The sequence below is a fragment of the Mus musculus genome, chromosome 1 (assembly GCF_000001635.26).
Source record: "Mus musculus strain C57BL/6J chromosome 1, GRCm38.p6 C57BL/6J".
NCBI lineage: Eukaryota > Metazoa > Chordata > Mammalia > Rodentia > Muridae > Mus > Mus musculus.
In genome coordinates, this window is record NC_000067.6 from 64,717,530 (window position 1) to 64,739,197 (window position 21,668).

The window sequence follows — 21,668 nt, forward strand, 5'->3', positions numbered from 1 at the left end:
ACTCATGATCTGCCTGCTTCAGTCTGTGCAGTGATTAAAGGCAAGGGAATTAATGAAATTTCAGATTATGTAAGAGAGAAAATGGCTTTTAGGAAGTGAGAGCAGAGAAGGGGAAATGACTGTGTAAAGGACCATCCTTAGGTGCAGGTGGCTCTGTGATGGCACAGTGCCTGTGATGCTGCTCTACCCAGCAGCCACTGGGAGGCTCTCTTGTCCTAGTTCCACACAGGGTTACTGTGAACTGGGAAAGGTTTAAATAATCTCAGGGTAGCTTGGTTTTTATACACTTAAGCCCAGCATTAGCATGCCTGTAAAATTACATGTGAGAAACTTGGGTTTAATGAACAGCCTGAATCTGCACTGAGCCTGTTTGCTGCTCTGCAAGCATGAAAATGACACCAGTATCACTCACTCTTCAGGATGCCCTTAACTAGTGACAGTCCTTGTTCTGATGAATGGGCCGAGTGGGCAGCTTTAGATCTAGCCTCTTGCTTAGGTAGAGCAGAGTCTCTGAAGACCTGCCTAGGGAAGCACAGAGGAGGCCTGTCATCCACACATTCAGCACACACCATGAACTAAAGCTCAGCTCTCTATTCCTCAGGTTTACTTAGAGAGGCTCCTAACTTATGCTGAGATCGACATTTGTCCCACCAACTGGAAAAGAATTGTTCTGGGAGCCATTCTTCTTGCCTCCAAGGTTTGGGATGACCAGGCTGTATGGAATGTAGACTACTGCCAGATCCTCAAGGACATTACGGTTGAGGACATGTGAGTATATAAGGTTTTGGAATGCTTTCAGAACCATTTTTCTAGTACTCTTAATTTGCTACTATAAAGTTTTACATAAAACTTAAAGAATGTTTTTAAAGGCTGTTTAAAACTCTTGTTTAAAGTTCTTTTTTGTTTGTTTTCCAAGACAGGGTTTTTCTCTGTATAGCCTTAGCTGTCCTGGAGCTCACTCTGTAGACCAGGCTGGCCTCGAACTCAGAAATTCACCTGACTCTGCCTCCCGAGTGCTGGGATTAAAGGCGTGTGCCACCTCCGCCCAGTCTTGTTTAAAGTTCTTAAAACTTTCCACCATGTATGTGTTTTGTTATATTGTATTTCTGTTCAAAAGAATAAGTTAACTAAGCAGCTACTTAAGCAGTGGAAATAGTCATAAAACTACATTCTTATCTCTAACTTTACAGCAGTTCATAGCTTCCATCATTAATTGGTAGGTCTTGTTATAATATGTTTAATAATATGCTTGATAAATTATTTTTCTTGTTGGTTTTGGTGACCTTTGCAAGGACAGCATAGTACAGTATATATGCTATTACTTTTTAAAAGCCTCCTCCCCTTTTAAGGGGCTTTTGAAAGGATCTGCCTGTGTTGATGTCTCAGAGCATCTAGTCTTCTGTAAGGTTTAGCTTGAGGCTGAGTCATTCATTGTCTATTTACTCTTGCTGTCCCCACTTTTAATCTGAGCATTTATAACAGAAACTGTGAGGTACAAAAGTAAAAGTTTTACTCTGCATGTGGAGAGTTTGTTTTTAGAAATGGTCTCATGAGCCAGGAAGCTCCAGGATTCCTCTCAGGCAGTCCTAGAAGCAGCTCAGAGGTTTCACTGGGTTATGAGGACACTCAGCACTTGCCCAGTTACAGCAGCGCTCTGCAGGCCCCAAGCTCACTGAGAGCATAGCCTTAGTGATGGCCACTAGCATGGGCTTCATGCTGTAATGGACAAGGCTGTGTGTGCAAGCAGGATGCACACAGGGGAGGTTTCCAGCAAACTCTGAAAGTGCCCACTTGACACTGAAGATGTCACTTTGTGGATAGCACTCAAGAAATCTTGTAGTTAGGAAGAAACTCCTTGATTATAGTGAACATCATAGGAAGATGAAGGTATGAGGGTAATAGAAGTTACCCATTTCTGTAGGTAGGATGTCAGTCAAAATTACTAAACTGTTTATAACTGAAGTAACTAAGGAACCAGTGGCAGCAACTGGAATGTTTGGTGAAAATGACTGTTCATAAGTGGTTACTGCACTGGTAGCCATCTTAGCAGAGGATGTGACAACAAAAGAATCTGAAATAAACAGACACTTGCGAGGCCAGAGTGACTGGTTACTGTGTCAGTCCTCTTCAGACTGGCTCCTGGGAAAACGCAAGATGTGTAATCATATGCCACTCGTGACAGCCGAAAATAATCATACACACCACACGTGATAGCTGAAAATGTCTCAAAACTTAAACTCAGATACCAGGGACTCTGGTTGTAGTTATAAGATCAGAAAAGATTTAGAAAAATGTTTAGATTTCCCAGACATGAATCCACTGCAGGAGCAGTGGTGGCAGGGCTGAGGCTCTGGTCCTCACAAACCTTTTGTACTGAACAGAGAAACACCAGGAGCCATGTTCCTAACAGTCGCCTTTTGTTTATGATCTCTGCTAACCAAAGAGCATGACAACAAGGTTAATACACATTTGTCTCCTTCCCCCGCTGTTGTTAAAAATGTGTGTCTATCATATTTTTCTTTAAACTTTCCACCATGTATATGTTTTGTTATAATGTATTTCTGTTCAAAAGAATAAGTTAACTCAGCAGCTGCTGCTCAGAAAATGTGCTGTGCCTGTAAATGGCACGTCATTCAGGCATGTGGAAAACCCAGAAGGTGCATATTCTGTTGGCATAGTGCTTTTCTTCAGTGATTAAACCTCTATTAATAGACATGCTAATCCTGTGAAGGGCTGTATTTTAACACAGTTAAAATGTATTAGTAGAGAAAATATAAAAGGGATAGTGAAGTATGTTTGTTCCAGTAGCAAATTAAGTCTTGATTACCTGATTATCAAAACATTATCTGATTTACATTTCTATAGGCTTATTGCCATATGAACAGGAAATTAATTTGGAAGTAAGCTGTTTAGCTTTAATTTCAGTAAATGAGAAAACCATATTTTCTACTGTCCATATAGAAATACTTTTTGAGGCACTTAGAAAAAAAAAAGAAGAGAAAAGAAAGAAAAAGGAAAAAAATTAAAAACTTAGAACCAATAAACTAAGTATGTTCTAAGATAAGCTTCGGTCATGTTTGCTTAAGTATTTATAATTTCTAGAGAGGATTGTGACTGTTCAGGTGTACTCTCATTTTATGTTGAGTAAGGCTTAGCACGGTCACAGAGCTACAATTATCACCCCGTCTCCTCCTAGACCACATTTCCCACTTTACTAAGCTCTTTCCTCTGTGTCTGTGTCCCAGGTAGGGCAGCAAATGCTTGCAGTTCTTATTCTCTGCACAGGAACCAGATTTGTTTGTCCAGTTCTCTACTAGGTGTAGTATACTAAAGTGGGTTTAGTGTAGCCAGGACATCTGCCTTTGATTTCTCTGCTTTCCAGAATTTAAAATGAGTGTCTTGACTGTCATATTAAGAGTTTGTCACCTTAGTGCAGTATTAAGGTGAGCAGAAACTTGGATTATGCCCTTTTGACATAGCCTTATGTGCTGGGGCAGGGGGAAGGGATTGCCTTTCCCATCCAGTGTAGCTTATGTATTTATTTATTTATTTATTTGAGATGAATCCTTGTTGCCTCAAGAGTTTTTCCCCCTCAGAGATAATAGCGTAGCTCTCGATGGATCCATTTGTTGCCGTGGTGATGTGCCCACTCCTTTTGTTGGCGCTTCTCTACTTCAATAAGCCCCTTCCTGTTATCAGCCCGGTGAAAATGTCTGCAAGTTCTTCAGAGCTAATAAACAGCATACATCATTCCTTTCATCTGCTCACTATAGCAGGCCTTGTGAGTGAGCACGAAGCATGAATCGTACAGCTGCACTAATGGAACTCTGAAGAATGAGCCTGCAAGTCAGCAGCACAGATGCATGAGAGGGCTGGACCCTTCCCCTCCGCCCAAACCCAAGAGCGCTGGGATGTGGAAAGGACCACAAATAGCTGAACCTTATTTGAACATTAGTATTTTAATCCAGCTGGGTAGTCTTCACGTGTTCCAAAATAGAATTTAGAACAATCCTAGAAGCTCTGAATGATACTTTTGAAGATAGCCCAGTTGACTAAAATTGTCCTGTGTGAGTTTTGATATGTTTCTCCTCCTCCAGGAATGAGATGGAAAGGCATTTCTTGGAGCTACTCCAGTTTAATATTAATGTTCCTGCCAGTGTTTATGCCAAATACTACTTTGACCTTCGCTCCTTAGCAGATGACAACAACCTGAATTTTCTGTTTGCTCCTCTCAGCAAAGAAAGAGCACAGAACCTAGAGGTAAGGCTGTGTTCACTAAGTGGGGTTTCCTTCCAGCCACCTGGCCAGCATCTGTGGAGACAATGGAAAGCTTTAAACTAACACATTGAAGAGGGCATTATCTCTTTGGCATCGTATTTTCTGGGCCTTTTATGGTTTCTCCAAGTATCTACATTATATAGAGAGGTAAATATTGCCGCCTCTGATCATAATTCAGAGTCATTTTAATCAAATGTAATGTAGTTTTAATAGTTTCCCTATTGATGGGGTTGGAGAGATGGCTCAGCAGTTAAGAGTATTGAATGCACGTCCAGAGGTCCTGGGGTTCAATTCCTAGTACCACGTGGCAGCTCACAGCTAACTGTCTTTTAATTCCAAGATCTGACATTCTCACACAGATATGCATGCAGGCAAAATACCAATGCACATAAAATAAAAATAATTGTTCCATATTTAAGCTCTGTATTCCCACAAAACCCTTCTTGAAACTTCTTGAAATTATACCCTTAATCACAACTCTGCTTCATTTCACTCAGTTGACAAATTGTCAGGGTTTAGATACCATGACTGTATTAGCATTAGGGGCTCAACTGAGACCTTTGTTAAGAGTGGTAATGGGGCCAGAGAGCTGGCTCAGAGATTGAAAAGTGCTTCCTGTTCTTCTAGAGGATCTGAGTTCAAATACCAGCAGTCACATCCAGTGCTTCACGATTGTGGGACTCCAGCTCTAAGAGATGGATCAAGCACCTTCAGATATCCATGAGTAGCCCTCCCCCTCCTCCCTACCACAATCATAAATAAAAATGTTTTAAAAATGAAAGTGGTATCTTATATAAGGCAAGGTGATATTTCTGGCTTAAAATTTTTAATAAATTTAAATTAGAAATAATAGAAACTAATAAAAATCAGTAAATAAGTCATACCGATTCACATACTTTAGAATGGAACTCCTTAAGGCCCTTAGTAATTTAGAATGTTTTTCTACTATTAAATGTGCTAGTGAAATAACAACTTTATAAATGCTTCAGTCATTAGACTCCTGCCATCGCATACAGCATTTGCCCACCTTGTTAGCCTTGTTTTTAGACTAATGAAAAGTGAGTAAATACTAATTATGTCTGCACAGGTGTGTGCTGTTTAAAAAAAACGGTTACACAAGTAACATGATGATGATGTAAAAACCTGTCAGATCATCTTCTGTGTCTTTGAGAACTGTGCGTGGTACATGTATCTGCAGCTGGCATAGGTGGCTTCCTGACTCACTCTTCATTTACAATTTAAAATAAGGTCTCTCATTGAATCTGGAGCTCACCAGTTGCTAGACAGACCATTGAGGTCCTGGGCTTCTCCTATCACCACTGCCTAGCACTGGGAAAACAGGCATATGCCACTGTGCCTGGCCCCTTCCATCCATGCCAGGGAATGCAAACTCGAGTTCTGCGTGCACTGCCAGCATTTTACTCTCAGGACAGGGGTGTCTCTCCCGTAACTTAATAAAGTTGCCCTTTAATAGGCATTTGAGTCAGGACTCTGGAAAGATTAGTCAGTAGCTGGAAGTACCTTCCGCAAGACAGCACTGTTGCCCTTCTCTTCAGATACCTCATGTGGCTGCATTTGTTAAGAATCTAAAGGATGGCTTAGTATACCAGGAGGTCCTCGCCTGCTCCTTGGAGTAGTTTGTGTTGCTTTTTATTTTGTTTCCTTAAAGTTGCATTCCTTTTCAAACCTCTCTGTTGTTTGATTCCCTTTTCTAGGCCATTTCAAGATTGTGTGAAGACAAATACAAAGACTTGTGTAGAGCTGCTATGAGAAGATCTTTAAGCGCTGATAATTTCATTGGTATTCAGCGCTCTAATGCCATCCTCTCTTAAGAGAGAGACTCGAGGAGTAAGAACACCAGGGACTCCTCATAGACAGGCTGGAGCAACAGCACCTCTCCTGATCAGAGAGCAGCAGAGGTGGGACTCCACGGGATGGGAAGACCTCGGATTCAAGAGACTCTGGACAGTGACTGCTGACTCCATAGGAAAGAATGGGACCTTGTCAAAGCAACAGCTCTCTGTCCTTTGTAATGTAAACGGTTACAGAAACCACTCCACAGCAACAGCGCTGACCACAGATCGTGCTTACCATGTAGGCCAATGGCTGTGAAATATGCGAGGTTTTTACATTGTTTCAATGTTTAGACTTTTGTTTGAGACAGGGTCTTACATAGCCTGGGCTGGCCTCAAACTAAGTATACGATTGAGGCTGTCCTTGAACTCCTATCTTCCTGCCTCTACCTCCCAAATGCTGGGATTACCATGCCTGGCTCAGATTTTTAGACTTTAAAGACACTAACCATATAACTTTGGTTTTTCTTGCCCCTGCCCCACCCAACTGCTGCATATGCTTTTAGAATTGATGCATTTCAGTATTACCATTAAAACATGAGAATCCTTCTCCATTTTTGTGGTGCTGGGAATCAAATTGAAGACCTAGCAAGTGCTTGGTAAGCATTTGACCACTGAGCAACACTCCTCAGCCCCAAACAGGATTCTTAACACTCATGAAACCACCTAGGAGCAGATTGTAGCCTCATTAGGTATTAAAGGTTCTCTCACTGTATCATCAGAGCTGCTAGTCATTACTGGCAATCAGTTTAAATTACCAGAAAGCTGCTGGAAACACTCGCCATTCACGTTGTTCGTAAGCGCTGCTTGCTGGCATTTTGGTGTGTTTGGAGCCATAGAGAGAGAGTGTCCTGTGCTGACCACTTCTGTTGCGTCCACGCTGCGTTCATTTCCTGTTCACTACTAATGGTGCTTCTCATCCTCTGATCTCTTCTCTCTCGTGTGTTAAACAAGTGTATTAAAGATGCTTCATAATGCCAACAACATAGCAGGTCAGTGAACATGATCCCATAGTAAAATACAAGGGGTCCCCAAAATTAGTGATTGCTTCACACTTACTGCCCTGTGGGCTCTCTGGGGACACTGCAACAGAAGCCACAAACTTGCACAAAACATCATTTGAAAGTTTTAATTTTACCAATTTGAAGCTAATTTAATTTTATTGTTTCTCAGTTATAACCGTAAACCAAAAATATTCCAAATGTGGGAAATTAAGTTGAAGGGAAAGGTGACTTAAAACTTTCAAATAATGTTTCATTAGTTTTGTAGCGTTTGTGATTGTAAGGCATCAGAGCTGACAACTACGTGGAGCTGTGGGAGCTGCCGTGCCTTTCCATGGAAGCACTCTGTTCTCAAGTGTTCTTTGCCAGGCTGGGCTCTAGCCGCTTTGATCACCTAAGTGTCTTTACGCTCAGTCAAGGGAGGCTATTAAAGTGGTGGTAACTCACATGGAACAAATCAAAAGAAATCAGATCCTCAAACAGCAGGTGAAATGAGCAATTAAAACCCTGCGCGCTCTCCTGGGTGCAGGTCTCTCTCAAGCCGCATCCTTGCAGGCCTATGCACCGGCTTTCAACGGCAGGGAGCGAAGACTGGGAAAGGGATGGCAGTAGCAGCTAAAGCTGAAATAATAAAAGATTTGCATCCTACAACTATGTGCATTCTATTTCTTCTCACATCTAACCTTGGGAGTCTTACCTAAAAAGCCTTTTGTGGGCCACGAATACTTCCTCTTGAGGCTGCAATGCTTCCCATGCTCGTCAGTGCTGCCAGGCTCATCACTTTCAAGGGACAGACATAAGTGTTACGGAAGGATGTATGAAATATTACAATCTACCACCTCAAAAAACATTGTTTATGGAGTTCAGAGCTTAGAGATTCAAGTATTGATTGCAGTTTTATTTTGAAAAGAATGCTACAACTTAACGTGGTTTTTCTTTCTCATGTTTATATTAAAAGCTAATAAATTCTATTTTAATTAAAATATGGCGAGTGTGTTTGTACTACTTGTCTGTCCACAGGGCATTATCTCTAGAACTTGTGTTTACCTTGGTCGTGAAAGCTTTCACATACTCACCAATCTGTTCTGATTCCTGTCATCTGATTCCTGTCACTAGTTCAGGAGTAATTGTGCTCCTCGGCCTTCCTAATGCTGAGACCCTTAATACAGTTCCTTGTGTTGTGCCGATCCCTGAACACTAGGTTATTTGTGTTGCTACTTCATGACTAAATTTGCAAACGTATGAATTGTAATGAAAATATCTGAGAACCCCTGTGAAAGGTTGTTCCACCCCAACCCCTACCCCAAAAGGGATCACAACCCACAGGCTGGGAACCACTGGCTTAGGAATGTGTTCTGCCTGAAGATAGTGTATTATACTAGGAGTCTGTCTAGCCACCGTATTTAGTAATATCATGCAGAAATAGCTCATTTGAGTAGTCCGTCATTGTGAATCAGGAAGAATCACAGTAGAAGATGAAATTATGGATGCAACACCAAAGAGAATGTGGCTAGAATGGTATCAAATTAGAACATTTTCCAGGGAGTAAAGCAGAACTAGGGGGATTTGAACTGGGGTTACTTAAAGCATGTTACATGAAGCTTAACATGTTTCAGGTGTCCATTTCAGGAGGGACAAACCCAATCAACCTAAGGGGTTTTGGTTTTGTTTTGAGACAGGGACTTTTAATTTTGTATTGTGGGCAGGTCTGGAAATCTTGAATCCACCCCACCCTGACTCCTCAGTGAGGTTCCTGAAGAAAGAGCCAGTCAGCTTCAGCAATTGTTGCTAAACCCTGCACATGCCACATACACATTCATCTTTCCAGTGTGTGAACTTAGATCTTCTACGACGGATCACTTTGTTCTTGACGTAGGATAATTGAACTGACAATTTGGGAAGGGAAAACCTGTCATAAGTAAATGGTTAAGAGCGTGCGTTGCTCTTGCAGAGAACCTGAGATCAATTCCAATACTACATCAAGCACCTAATGGCTGCCAGTAACCCCACATCCAGGGAGTCTGACATGCTTCTGACCTCGGGCACAAACACACATGTACACAAGTTAATAATGTTAGAAGGATTTATATGTCGAAATGCTGAGTGGTCAGATGATGTTCGTGATCTGTAAGAGGGACTAGGGACATGTTGCTGCCACTTTGGATAAGTTGGCATCAGGAATGTCACAGAGAATTATTTTTTCTTCTTCGTTCCAGACGCTAGGATATGAGTCATTTTAATAAATAGGAAGTTGGATCAACTGAGAATGTAAATGTCACTCAAAGAGGGTGGGTCTCTGAAAACGAAGCTTGGGAGCCAAATCACAAGTAGGATGCTTACCTATCTCTTCTCGGGGTTCTGTACTTTGAAAAGATTACAAAAGGAAACATCTGACTGGACTCATCAGTTTTGGTTTTGTGTTTTAGAGGGTAGGTGGTGGTGGTCTGCTTGGTTTTTGTTTTTAACCTCTAACTTAGAGTTCAACTTATTATTTTTTCAGTGTCTCACTATGCAGGTCTGACTGGCCTGGAACTCTCAAGTAGATCAGTTTGGCCTTAGACTCAGAAATTCTCCTGTCTCTGCCTCCAGATTGCTGAGTTTAAAGGCCTGTGCCACCACACTGACCTCAGAGTTCTCACTGGGGTATGACAATTTCATTATACACAAAAGACAAAACTCTGAAGTGCATGTTTGAGTTTGATGCCAGTATAACTACCATTTTCGCAGGTTGAAAAGTAGTCCTGCCCGATCACTGCTACATTTCTTTGTAACAGATTCCAACTCAGACCACCCTTTCACATTTCCTGTTTTGTTTTTAGTTCAACAACACAGACCTTTGTTTTTCTGGCAGCTCAGCTTAGTTTCTTGTATCCCTAAATACAGTATTCCCTGGTTCGAAGGTGTCCTTCAGTACTAAAAATATCAGGTTAGGCAGGGTTTTCATAAACTAAGCTATGCAGGCCAGCTAAAACCTTTTGCAACCCAGCTTCAGCCACCTTTAAAATGACTGGTTTGCCTGCCTCTCCCTTCACCCAGAAGCTGCATTCTTAACATAGTATTTAGAAAGGAAGATCTCAGCAGAGAAATATCCCAAGGTATAAAGGACTAGTTTCTGTGCAGACTGTGAATCTAGCATCCATCACTTTAAGTCCAGCATAAGATTATTTCTGGTTTAACTACAAGCCACTTAACCTACCTGGAGTCCCGACTCTGCCAGCAAATGTCACAAAGGATAGAATAGGGCCATTTCCCCTAGTGCATGAGAGTAACCTTGGTTTTGTGGGCTCTTTTCACTCAACCATTTTAAGTGGGTTTGCCAGTAAGAGAACATGTTCTTGCTTTGAAATAACCTTTTAGGAATCCCACCCTGTGGGTTGAGCTCTTCAGTGTGCAAAAAGGACCACTGGGGCTGTTACATTATATAGAAGAAGAATCCTAAATCCAGTGAGAAATTAACATTCTTTTTAAAAGGGAAAAGTTCAGATCTTTAAAAGATTTAAAAACACCTAGCCTTAGAACGGCCGTAAAAACTGGGCCGTTTCGGTGTGATCAAGGAAATGCAGTGGTAGTCCCAGAACTTAAGAGCCACGGCAAGATACCAAATACGATGTTTCCGAGGACTTGAAAAGATACCTAGGGGAGTATGATCGATTAAAAACAACCCTGCTGCTTCATTTCCTTACCCTTCAAGTCTACAAACCACCTGTAATCCCAATGGTTAGTTCTCTAGAACTAATTCCTCCATTTCCCCTACCCCGTCCTCAGGGCTCAAAGCCCGGAGAGTCTGTTGCAATAGACTATTCCAGCTTTGTCACCTGTAATCCTTTTGACTAATGCCCAATACAACACACTTCATGCTGGTTACTATATAAAAGCCCTCCACTGATGCCAGGTTCAAAGAAGCGCAGGCTTTCAGGCTGCCTCCATAGCTCACCTGTGCCAGCCCATCCAAGTTCCCCAGAACAGCTGCCTCCAAACTCAATAGTGCTTAGCAATTCCACTACTTGGACTCAGTGCGATCCTTTCCATGTCCCACTATTTCTCAAGATAGGGTCATCAAATCACCTTCCAGCAGCTTGTCCATGAGCAATGTGCTCTCTCTGAATGCAATATGGTATCATGAACTCTGGATCCCAGAACAGTAGTGGGAAATCTGATGAAGTCTAGAGTTCCCGTTGACTTTTTTAGTTGTAAGATGGTTAAGACACACCTTTGATCCCAGCACTCTGGAGGCAGAGGCTGGTGGATCTCTTGAGTTTTGAGGCCATAATTCCAGAACAGGTAGAGCTACAGGCAGCTAGAGACCCTGTCTCAAAAACAAAAACAAAGCAAAACAAGATTATTTGCATTAGGGAAATGGGTAAAGGGAAAACAAGAACTCTTAATTATCCAAGAATTAAAAAAAAAAAAAATGGGGAGAAAATTTCCCAAGTTTAAATACCTTTTTAATTGGGGGGGGGGGGGGCTTTAATCCGGGCACTTGGGAGGCAGGCGAATTTCTGAGTTCTAGGCCAGCCTGGTCTACAAAGTGAGTTCCAGGACAGCCAGGACTAAACAGAGAAACAATTTTGGGGGGGGGGGGGGACTTTTTATTAAAAAATCTGAAACCCACTAAAGTCCCAGGGCCAACTAAATCTCAGATCCCTGGAATGCATTTCGCAGGCAGAGCCCCAGCTGGTTCTCATGCAGACTCTGTGAAAGCACTCCTCTATTCCTCCTCACCACACACCAGGGACAGCTGAGGACTCCTGGCTTTCCATTAAAATCCCCTAGATCTAACCATTTAAATATTCTGAACCACCAAATATAAGTACGACTTTTCTCTCCTTTTCACAAATGATAAACTGATTCATTTATTTTATGTGACACAAATGATAAATCTGAAATACTAACAGGTTGAGCTGGGATTCGAGCCAACAGTCAGCCTGTCCGTATCTTCAGTCCATACACTCAGCCATTCTCCTCAGCATGGTTTCCATCTTTACAAACTAAACAACTCTGGTGGAGACATTTAAAGGAGGGGGTCTTATTGCCCATGGTCTGGGGGACCTACTTTTCCTCCAACATATCAGGACCCTCTCTCCAGTGTCTGACTCTCCTTTCTCCACTGGGTGAGAGCTCACGTGAGAACAGAGGGAGACTAGAGGTCCTGTGCGTGGGAATCGTGGTTGCTCTTTCTGATGCTTCTCCCCGGCCCCCACACACATACACTCAAGTCCATTGCAATCATATTGACATTGAGTTAGTCGTTATTATACTTCTTCCCTATACATTTAAAACCTTAAGTCCCCATCTTTCTCTCACATTTTCCCACAATGCCTGAGACTCACTGGAGAACACCAAAATGAGGTACTGGTTACCTTAGGGAGTCACTAGAACTTTGCCAAGTCAGGAGCATACAAGTAGAAGGCAGTAAAGAGTCTGACATCCAAGTTATCCAGGGGTGTCATTCTCAATGGATCCAGGTCCTCTCGCAGCTCCTGGTTTAAAGTTATTTAAGCTCAACACGGTATTTGAAGCCTGAAGGATAAGCTGTGCTGGGAGTTGCTGCCACCCCCCACCCCCCAAACTAGACTCACAGACTAAGCGTCATGCACACATACCCATCAAACAAAGCATACCCGGGACACACCCCTGCTCTTCAATGGAGCTCCCTCCACTTCAAGTGAACAAAGCAAGCCCCACACAGACAGGAGAAACCCAGGAAGCACAGAGGGGGGAATGGTCATATGCAGTTGTTTTTGCAATTAGAGTTTGGTCAATTTTACTGATGAAAATTCAGTTGCTTATACTTTCAGGACATCTGAGACCTGTGGTGACCATGCTGGAGTCTGCATCGCAGTTACTCTTGGAAACCAATGCATTTCTCCGTAACAAGAAAGACTCAACGCCTCCATTACATTTTCTTCACCATTGCTTTAATGCATTTTAAAAAGTTATCTACATTAATTGGGAACAAAGAAACAAAAATAGACATTTCTTTGTTTTTCATAAATAACTAATCTCCATATTTGATAAAAATCTTAAAATCATTATTTTACCTTCCCACAAATATAATACAAAAAAATTTCCAAAATAATAAGGTCAACAAGTTAAGGATCTTGAGACTAACATAAGCACATACAGTTGCTGTTGTACTGACTGACTCCCAGGCACAAAACCAAACCAAACGTCTCTCCAAGACGCTCTGGGTCTCCTTTTGCGAGCGTTATGGGTTCAGGATTATAATCATTTGCCAGTCATAAAATCTATAGATTCAAGCTGATTGTCTACAAATAAAATATTGCTGGCTCTGAGTTCTGAGTACTGGATGTGGCATGCCGGTGGTGATTCTTACTGCACGGGATAGGCACTGTACATGTATGCCAACCATGCACAGCACTGAATGCCCTGGACTCCAACTGCTGACTCGGTATGTGCCTCATTTGGCTCAGTAATAAATTCACCTGCACCAACCCGTATCAAAAGTCACTAAATCTCTCTCTCTCATATATATATATATATAATATATATTACGTATATACACACCCACAAAACATACATACTATACATAGTTTGTAACAACATGAATTAATATTCTTTTAAAATTATGTACCACAGACAGACACTATCCTGGATGAAATCAATCCTGCGATTGTCACCACACTACCAGAAGGCTCTGAGAGTCTGAAGCAGGTTAGCTACATCTTCCCTACCCTTCTTTACTGTCTTGTTAGGTTTCCCTTCTGAGCGCACTCCCCAAGCCAGGCTGTTTCTTTCCCAGGATCACTTGATTGGACTTTGGCGACAAGAAAGGGCAGAGAGAGGCAGCAGACAATTCTTAGCCGCTGTACCTCACACCTGCCTGGATTTGTGATGTGCTCAGTCCTGTTTGCCAGTGTTAGAACGCACTTATTCAAAGCTTTGTCCCTCCTACCCCCCTGGGTCTTTCTGTAGATAGAGCACAAAAGTGAAAGCAGCTTCCTTAGCAGGGGCAGCAGTTCATTAAAATATACAACCGTGCTTCCTAGCTCTGGGGTTCCCAGCCACACTCGCCGGTGCAGGTCACTGATGCTGTTATTAAGGTTCAGTGTATGATCCATGATGTTTTCTCCTGGCAGCCGGTGTCAAGATTAGTGCTGCCCTGGCCCAGGAGGGAACAGCCTAATGAATACCAACTTAGAACCAGTGCCATCCGCACATTATTTAAGCTTGTACATGCGCACAAGTGCACACAAGGCAAGCGTGCGCGCGCGCGCACACACACTGGCCCTGGCCACTGGTAATGATCACAGGAAACTGTGACAAAAAGGATTGCAAGAAGAAACCAATAAGGCACCAAGAAAAAGGATTTTCTTCCAACTCAGACAACTTCAAAATGTGAGGAGGGAAATTATATAAATTTAAAAAACAAAAAGCCTTCCTAATATCTGGCCATCGGAGTCATTGAGGTCCTGCTTCTTTCTTTAAACTACCTAAATCCTCACTCTCTAATCTGTGAAGCATCCCAGGGGTTGAGAGGTGAGTGAGGTGGCCAAAGGCACGCGCCCTGGATCTGAGACCAACCCTAGTCCTCTCAGCTACACAAGGCTGGCGGTGCACAAGTTGCTGAACTCCCCCAAGGCTTTTCATTTCGCTTCTTGTTATCAGTACAGATATGCAAAGTGGAGGAAAACGTGCGGTGGGAAGAGGGTGGGAAGAGGGGGTAGTCATCCGAAGGCAGCTTCCCTCTTCCCTCCCCTAGGGCTGGCTAGAAACTCCTGTTGGCTTCAGGGAAGCAGGTGCGCTTTGTCTCTCTAAGGGTAAGGGAGAGGGGAGCAGAGGACAGAAAACTCCAGGCCTCTGAAGCTCCATCCAAAGGCATTCCCGGCCTCCAGCTCTAGCATTGCGCCCACTTCAACTGCTGTATTGTTCAAAGGGTATTATTAATCATTCTTTTTTTTTACAGCTTTGGCATGTTGCTTAGATGGAAAAAAATAATCATTCTAAAAAAGATGAATTAAATCACTTTCATCCGCTCCACCCCACAACTTTTAGATACACTGTATGTCCAATTCTCGATTTTCTTTGTGAGAGAGGAACAACCCTAACTATGCACAGCAGACTGAGGGGGGGTGGGTGGGGAGGGAGCAGCAGATTCTGGGAAGACCATGCTAAACAAGGCAAGAGGGCAAGGTGATAAGAAAAGAACCTCATTTGAAAAACAGAAGTGGTGCATAGCCAGTGAGTGTGTTGAGGTTCCCGGAAGGAAAAGGGCATCGGAATAAGACCTTCACAGAGTCCTGCATCTAGGTGTACAAGGTCTTGTGGAAGCCACTGAAATTCTAATTCTGACTCCAGTGAGCGAGGGCAGAGTATTTTACAAATGTGAACACCCTCTGACTGCTTACATTCCCAGTGGGAACTACGCTTTTTTCCACTCAGTCCCTGGGGCATAAAGCTGGCTCAGGCTTAACTCTCCCTACCCCCAACCCACCCCCCAGCTGCTGCAAAAGAAAATCGGGATGCCTAGACTCCAGCTGTTTCTCTAGGAAAGCTTGGTGACATTTCAGTGGCTTGGCCATTTTAGATCCCTAAATTCAGTCCCCGCTCTGCCTTGGTCACTGGTACGCCCTGCCATTTCCTTCCCAGTAATGGCCCCACACTCTTAGTGAATGAATAGTTAAATAGATTAGGAAAGCAAACAGACTCTTCTAATAGCAGGGAAACTGGGTAAGGGGGTGTCCATCACTATACAGGCTCTCTCAAAAGGGGGGGGAAAGAAACCTGGTCTCTCCAGCAGTGGCTTTACACTTACAGTAGCCCCCATATTACAAAGCTTAAGTTAGGAGTCTTGTTGGTTTTCAGGCTACTAGGGCATGGTGTAGCTGCTTTGGGGAATATATCTATCTGGCTTTAAACCTTGAGTTCAGGGCCATTTGTTTTCCCCCTGAGCCAAGGTTTGTTCCCAGGTAACTAACCTCCCTCCCCCAGTCTGAGCACTTCATTGGTGGGTGGGTGTGGTTTCTAATCACCACTCTCCACCAGGAGGAATAAGAAAAGCAAGGAGGACTGTTTAACATGATAAAGGAGGTGGGCCGGAGCCGCAGATTCGAAGCAATGGGAATTTACTTTAATTACTGGAAGCATATCCGTTTTTTGTCCTTTAATCTAAAAGAGAGCCCCCTTTAGCAAAGAGTCCTAACTACTTCCAGAAAAAGGGAGTGAATTTATTTTTACTGAAATTTGTAGCCTAATTTTTTATTCTCAAAAGCTCGGGGGTGGGGGGTGGGGGTGGGGCTCTCTGGAGCATCTTAAGAGCCACCCTCTCCAGCAGAAGGCTCACCACCTCACTAGTTCAGAATTCACATTCAGCCAATCCCCATCCCTCAGGCTCCAAGGCAAATGTTTAGGTCCGCTCTATAATGCCTCCTCTAACTTATTCAAGACACGACAAGGGCGGCTGGCTCTATCGGGGATGAGAAAGATGGCAGCTCGGCTGCCAAGAGCCCAACGCTTGCTGAGCAAGGTTAAGGAGGCTCACAAAACTCTAACCTTATCATGTGAGGGATGGTCCTAACCACATCATGGTCTACTTTCACAGAGGACTTGAGGGGGCTAGACACAGAAAGAGCAGATGGCCTCTGGCCTCTAAGTGTCCTGGACATTTTAAGCACTGTAAGAAGAAACTACCTTAAAACACACACACACACACACACACACACACACACTCCACACCTTCCCACTCACAGCAGCCTTTCACTGTTCACATTTATAAAAAAAAAAAAAAAAGACACGTATAGGAAATATATTTTCCTAATTTAGACCACACAGTCCAAAAAAACCTGAACCAACAGTAACCTCATTACAATGCCAATTTGAGGATTATGTAGCCCCCAAAGCAAAGGTAAATTTTGTTGCCAAAATGCAACAAAGTTAAAACTTAAAATACATATAAATTAAAAACAAGGTACTTCTAAAGAAAGCAGTAAGAAATGCAAACTAGAATACACTTAACCCACTGCCCTGCGAGCCGAGCCCCCTGTAGAAGACTGGGGACAGGTAATCTCTTGAAACCGCCCCCTTTTCCTCTCCAAGCCACTCTGGGAGGGGGCATCAGCACCAAGAAGGTAAACGGAAGTGACCTTCACAAAGCTACCAAGCGAAACAACTGCCCCCTTCAACTTCCAGCACTGTCCCTGGGCCTCGGCCTCCAGGCCTTCCTATACGTGCGACAGGGACACTTGCTTGTGGTATGCGGCGGTGGGGCCAGGCGGCCCGGTCCTGCCGGTGAGCGCGGCGCTGGCCTCCGCATAGTCTCCTGCGGCCATAGCGCCACCGCTCTTGTGGCCCCGCCGAGAGCTGCAGCAGCAGCGGCTGGTGAACCGCCGCCAAGACTCCAGAGTCTTGCCGGACCAGATCCAGACTCCCGACGTGATGCCCACCACCAGGCACATGAAGTACTTGAGCATGAGCACCCAGTACTCGGGTTTGGCGCGTGGCTGGCCAGCGTCCGGTCCCGGACACGCGCAGGTGAGGGCTGCCTCCCAGCTCTCCCGGTAGTGCTGCTCATACAGGTAGCAGGCCACCACGATGCTGGCTGGCACCGTGTAGAGCAGGGTGAAGATGCCGATGCGGATCATGAGCTTCTCTAGCTTGTCCGTCTTAGTGCCACCCTGCTTGATGACGCTCCGGATGCGGAAGAGTGACACGAAGCCTGCCAGAAGGAAGAGCGTGCCCACCAACAGGTACAGCACCAGTGGGCCCAAGACAAAGCCTCGTAGTGAGTTCAGGTTTTGGTTGCCCACATAGCAGATGCCAGCCACTGGGTCCCCGTCCACCGAGCTCAGTGCCAGCGCCGTAATGGACTTGACACTGGGGATGAGCCAGGCAGCAAGGTGGAAGTACTGTGCATAACCTGCGATGGCTTCATTGCCCCACTTCATGCCAGCCGCCAAGAACCAGGTGAGCGACAGGATGACCCACCAGATGGAGCTGGCCATGCCAAAGAAATAGACTAAGAGGAAGACAACCGTGCACAGCGCAGGGCCGGTAGTCTCATAGTGAATGTGGCTGTGCTCACGGCTGCAAGCGACGCTGGCATGGCCCACTACCAGGCGCACCAAGAATCCCAGTGACACACACAGGTAGCACGCAGACAAGAAGATGATGGGGCGCTCAGGGTAGCGGAATCGTTCCATGTCAATGAGGAAGGTGGCAACGGTGGTGGACGTGGAGATGAAGCACAGCACAGACCACAGGCCAATCCAGAAGGTGGCGAATGTGCGCTCGTCCGGGCTGAAGGACGGCTGGTAGCAGGGCACCGCGCAGTTGGGCACTTGGCCGGTGCGCACCTTGTTGTAGAGTGGGTGTGACTCCTTCAGGATGGGCACGAAGGGCTCGCGGCACGTGCACACGGATGGGCCTCCCGAGGGGCACTCGCCCCCGGAAGATGGCGCCCCTGGTGGTCCTGGGAGTGTAGGTTTGGCCGGGAAGGACTTAGGGGACGCGGTGGTGGCTTCGCTTCGGTTATAATCCATACACAGAACCTCGGCGTCGCCGCCCAGCACAGGGAGGCGGTCGCAGCTCATGCGCTCGGGCCAGGCGAAGCCGTACTGGCGCATGAGCGGCGAGCAGCCGGCCTTGGCGCGCTCGCACACGGAACGGCACGGTGGTAGCGGCTTGTGGTAGTCAGGCAAACAGATGGGCGTGTACATAGAGCACAGGAAGAAGCGCAGGTCCGGTGAGCAGTGGATCTCCACAAGCGGCCAGAATTGGTGCACCTCCAGGCCTGCTTCGTCCTGCGTGTCATGGTTGAACTGGTTGGGCATGTGCGTCAGGTTGTAGCCGATGCCTCGGCACATGGGCACCGTGATTTCCTGGCACACCGGGGCCTTGGAGGCGGCCGCTGCCCGGCCCACCAGCTGCGCCAGCAACAGCAGCAGAAGAGAGGGAGGCGCAGACGGGTCGGGTCGAGCCATCGTCTCCTTCTTCCCTTTGCCTCCCGCTGCCTGAGAGGGTCTGCGTTGGCCGACGAATCTGCGGCCGGGGCTTCCCTCTCCGGAGTCTTGAGTGTGACGCCCGGGCTGGCAACCTGTTGGTTTCTTTTTCTCTTAAAGAAATCCGTCCAAAGATAAACTGTTTCTGGAAGGCGCTGCCTCCGCCGGCAGCACTCAGTTCCACACCAGATAGGGCTGGAGGGATGATTAGGGCTCCGACTCCAAGGACAGAACTCTTAAAAGAGAAGGTAGGGGAAAAGAAAAATCGCAACCACTCCTCTTAGAGGAGCGCCAACCACTTGGTCTCCGCAAACCAGCTCCAATCTCAAGATTAACTCCTTTCCTCCCCTCCTCCTAGAACCAAACTTCAGACGCCCCCACCCCCTCCACCCCACTGCCCGCGCCCGCCTCTCTTTTCTGGCCCGGCCCTGCAGGCTGTGCCTGGGGCCAGAGAGCTCAGTCCCCGAGATGGGGGCAGAGGAACCGGGTGAACTGGGAAGACGCGGGCTCTCACCTCGGAGGATCCTGCTGGGCGGCAGATGTCTGCGACCAGCCGGGCTCCTCAGTCGCGCGACTCCGAATCGGGCCAGAGCTGGGAAAGTTTAACGACAAGCTAGGTACCTGTGGCGGCGACACATGGCAGCAGGTGGAGGGCGTTTCAGAGAGCAGGGCGCCCCTCGACCATGGGCGGCGCGGGCCGGTCACTCGCCTTCTCTTCCTTCGGGGCCCCCTGCATGATTCGGGCAGAGCAAGGCAGGGGCAGGCCGTGCCTTCCACCGGCGTCCCGGGGCCGGGACGAAGGGCAAGGGCGCCGGGCAGCACTTGAACTGCGCGGAGGGGTGCGGCAGCCGGAGGGGACCCCGCCACCTCACAGCACAGCGAGCAGCCAGCGCTGGTCGGGCGGGGACTGCATAGTCCGCACCCGCCGCCGCGTCCCGCCAGCCGCTCGCCGCCTCCCCTGCAGGGGGCTCCGCGCTCCAGCAGACTCCGGGGGGCGGTGGCGGCGCTCTCGGGACGCGCCCCGCTCGGCTCCTCCCCCGCGCTCTCGCACTCTTTCGCCCACCTCCAGGGAGCTCCGAGCTGTGCGCGACGGCAGAGGACAAGTCGCGGCCGCAGGCTGACTGCCCTCTCCCGCCCCGCCCGGGTCACCTGCCTCTAATGCCCGCCGGGAGGCCCCGCCCCGGGACCGCCCCTCCCGCCCCCTCCCGCCCTGCCCCGAGCTGGGCCGTCCCACGAATCGCTCTCCGGGTCCCCGCCCACCGCCCCGCTGTCCTGGCCTCTCCGCGAGCGCCCCGCGGCCCCGCCCGGAGCGGGCAGCGGAAGAGCGTCGGCCAATAGTGGACCGGGAAGTTACGAGGGCGGGGTCAATGCTAATGAGTCCTCCCAGAGAACCCGGGCGGGAAACCTGGCCCCAAGTCCTTCTGGAGTTCTCTGCGGTGGTTCACCAGGATGGTGCTCACTTTCCTGAGGGCTCTGTTCTCTGAACGCCGGCTTCCAGGGCCTCCACCAGGCCACCTCTCTCCAGCTGAGTGTCCTTATCGAGGTCTGGCGCTTGTTTAAAGGGATGAGAGGTCAATTCGGTTGTGCCACCTGTCCTCTTTCTAAGCTGCCTTGTGCTAGGTGACAGACGTGCTAGTACTTAATGAGCAACCTCGTGTTAGTTAATCGTTTACACCTTGATACGCGATCTGGATACCGTAGGATTCTGAGGCCAGAACACCTCAGAACTTGACCTACACAGCTGAGCTAACAAGACAGCAGAGACGTTGACAAACTTGTGCCCCTCCCTGTGCGAGCTCCTGGCACACAATAGGCGCTCTGACCTGGAATCCCAAACCAGAAGCTGGGCAGCAGAGTTCACAATCTTTACCACTCACCCCTCCCTTAGAAATATCGATATTTCCCAGGCTTTGCCCTTTTATATATAACAAAATCTTGTCCTTGTGACAAGAGAATGAATTTCTTTCCAGTTTTGGAAGTCTCTAGAGACGTTAGTCCTTAGCAGTTGCGGTTTATAATCCCTGGCAGATCCGAATTTGCCCACAGAGAAAAACTCTTGAACTGGAGCAGTGTACAGCTCAGGGTGCTTGGTCCCCCAGGGTTGGCTGCTGTGCACTCTGGCGAGGTTGAGACCGGATAACCGGGGCGTACTGGGGCAGTGGGAACCGTGAAAAGACCTGCTGCGCACAGTCAACGCAGGGACACGCAGTGGCGCTCTCCTGATGGGTTAGTATACTCCAAGTTTTAAATGTCCCACAAATGCCTCTCTTCTACGAGTTCTAATTAGGCTGGGAGACCGAGGTGTTTAGCATGCTTGAAATTCGTTCACACGCTTATGAAGAGGCTTTAAATTGTAGACTGCTCCTTCACTCCTCCTTCCGCTGGGGGAGGGGAGTGGGAGGGATTTGAAGTAGGGGAGGGCATAGGAGTACTTGAAGGACTCTGAACTGGCCTCACTGACTGAGATCTGTTGGGTTGTTATTGTCTTCTGTGCCGTCTGTACGGGCTGAAAAGCCATCTTCAGTTTATCAGCAAGGCGTTGTGGAGGCTAATGAAACTCCGTGTTTAATCTCAGACAT

General features: G+C 46.7%; 2 protein-coding genes across 5 annotated transcripts in view; one reads left to right on the forward strand and one right to left on the reverse strand.

Annotated features, from left to right (window-relative positions):
* Ccnyl1 (cyclin Y-like 1) overlaps window positions 1-8,117 on the forward strand; it is a 34,606-nt gene extending 26,489 nt beyond the window's left edge. The window contains exons 8-10 of one of the 3 annotated variants that reach the window (XM_011238499.2): window positions 602-768; window positions 4,098-4,260; window positions 4,906-5,982. In XM_011238499.2, the coding sequence (XP_011236801.1) occupies window positions 602-768; window positions 4,098-4,260; window positions 4,906-4,914 (339 nt within the window). In that variant the 3' untranslated portion in view covers window positions 4,915-5,982. The other 2 variants (XM_006495953.3, NM_001097644.1) reach the window with 2 other exon arrangements.
* A 4,911-nt stretch (window positions 8,118-13,028) lies between these two features.
* Fzd5 (frizzled class receptor 5) lies at window positions 13,029-20,221 on the reverse strand. 2 transcript variants are annotated; one of them, NM_001042659.1, is made up of 2 exons: window positions 19,711-20,221; window positions 13,029-19,324 (listed from the first exon to the last, which is right to left on the reverse strand). In NM_001042659.1, exon 2 carries the CDS (start codon window positions 19,069-19,071, stop codon window positions 17,314-17,316), a length of 1,758 nt encoding a protein of 585 aa, NP_001036124.1. In that variant the 5' UTR covers window positions 19,072-19,324; window positions 19,711-20,221; the 3' UTR covers window positions 13,029-17,313. The 2 variants fall into 2 exon arrangements, with proteins under 2 accessions (NP_001036124.1, NP_073558.2); NM_022721.3 differs by having other exon boundaries at window positions 19,604-20,221.
* Between the last annotated feature and the right edge of the window lie 1,447 nt (window positions 20,222-21,668).

Coding starts and splice junctions, on each gene's coding strand:
- Fzd5 (NM_001042659.1), bottom strand. CDS start 19,071: ATGGCTCGACCCGACCCGTCTGCGCCTCCCTCTCTTCTGCTGCTGTTG.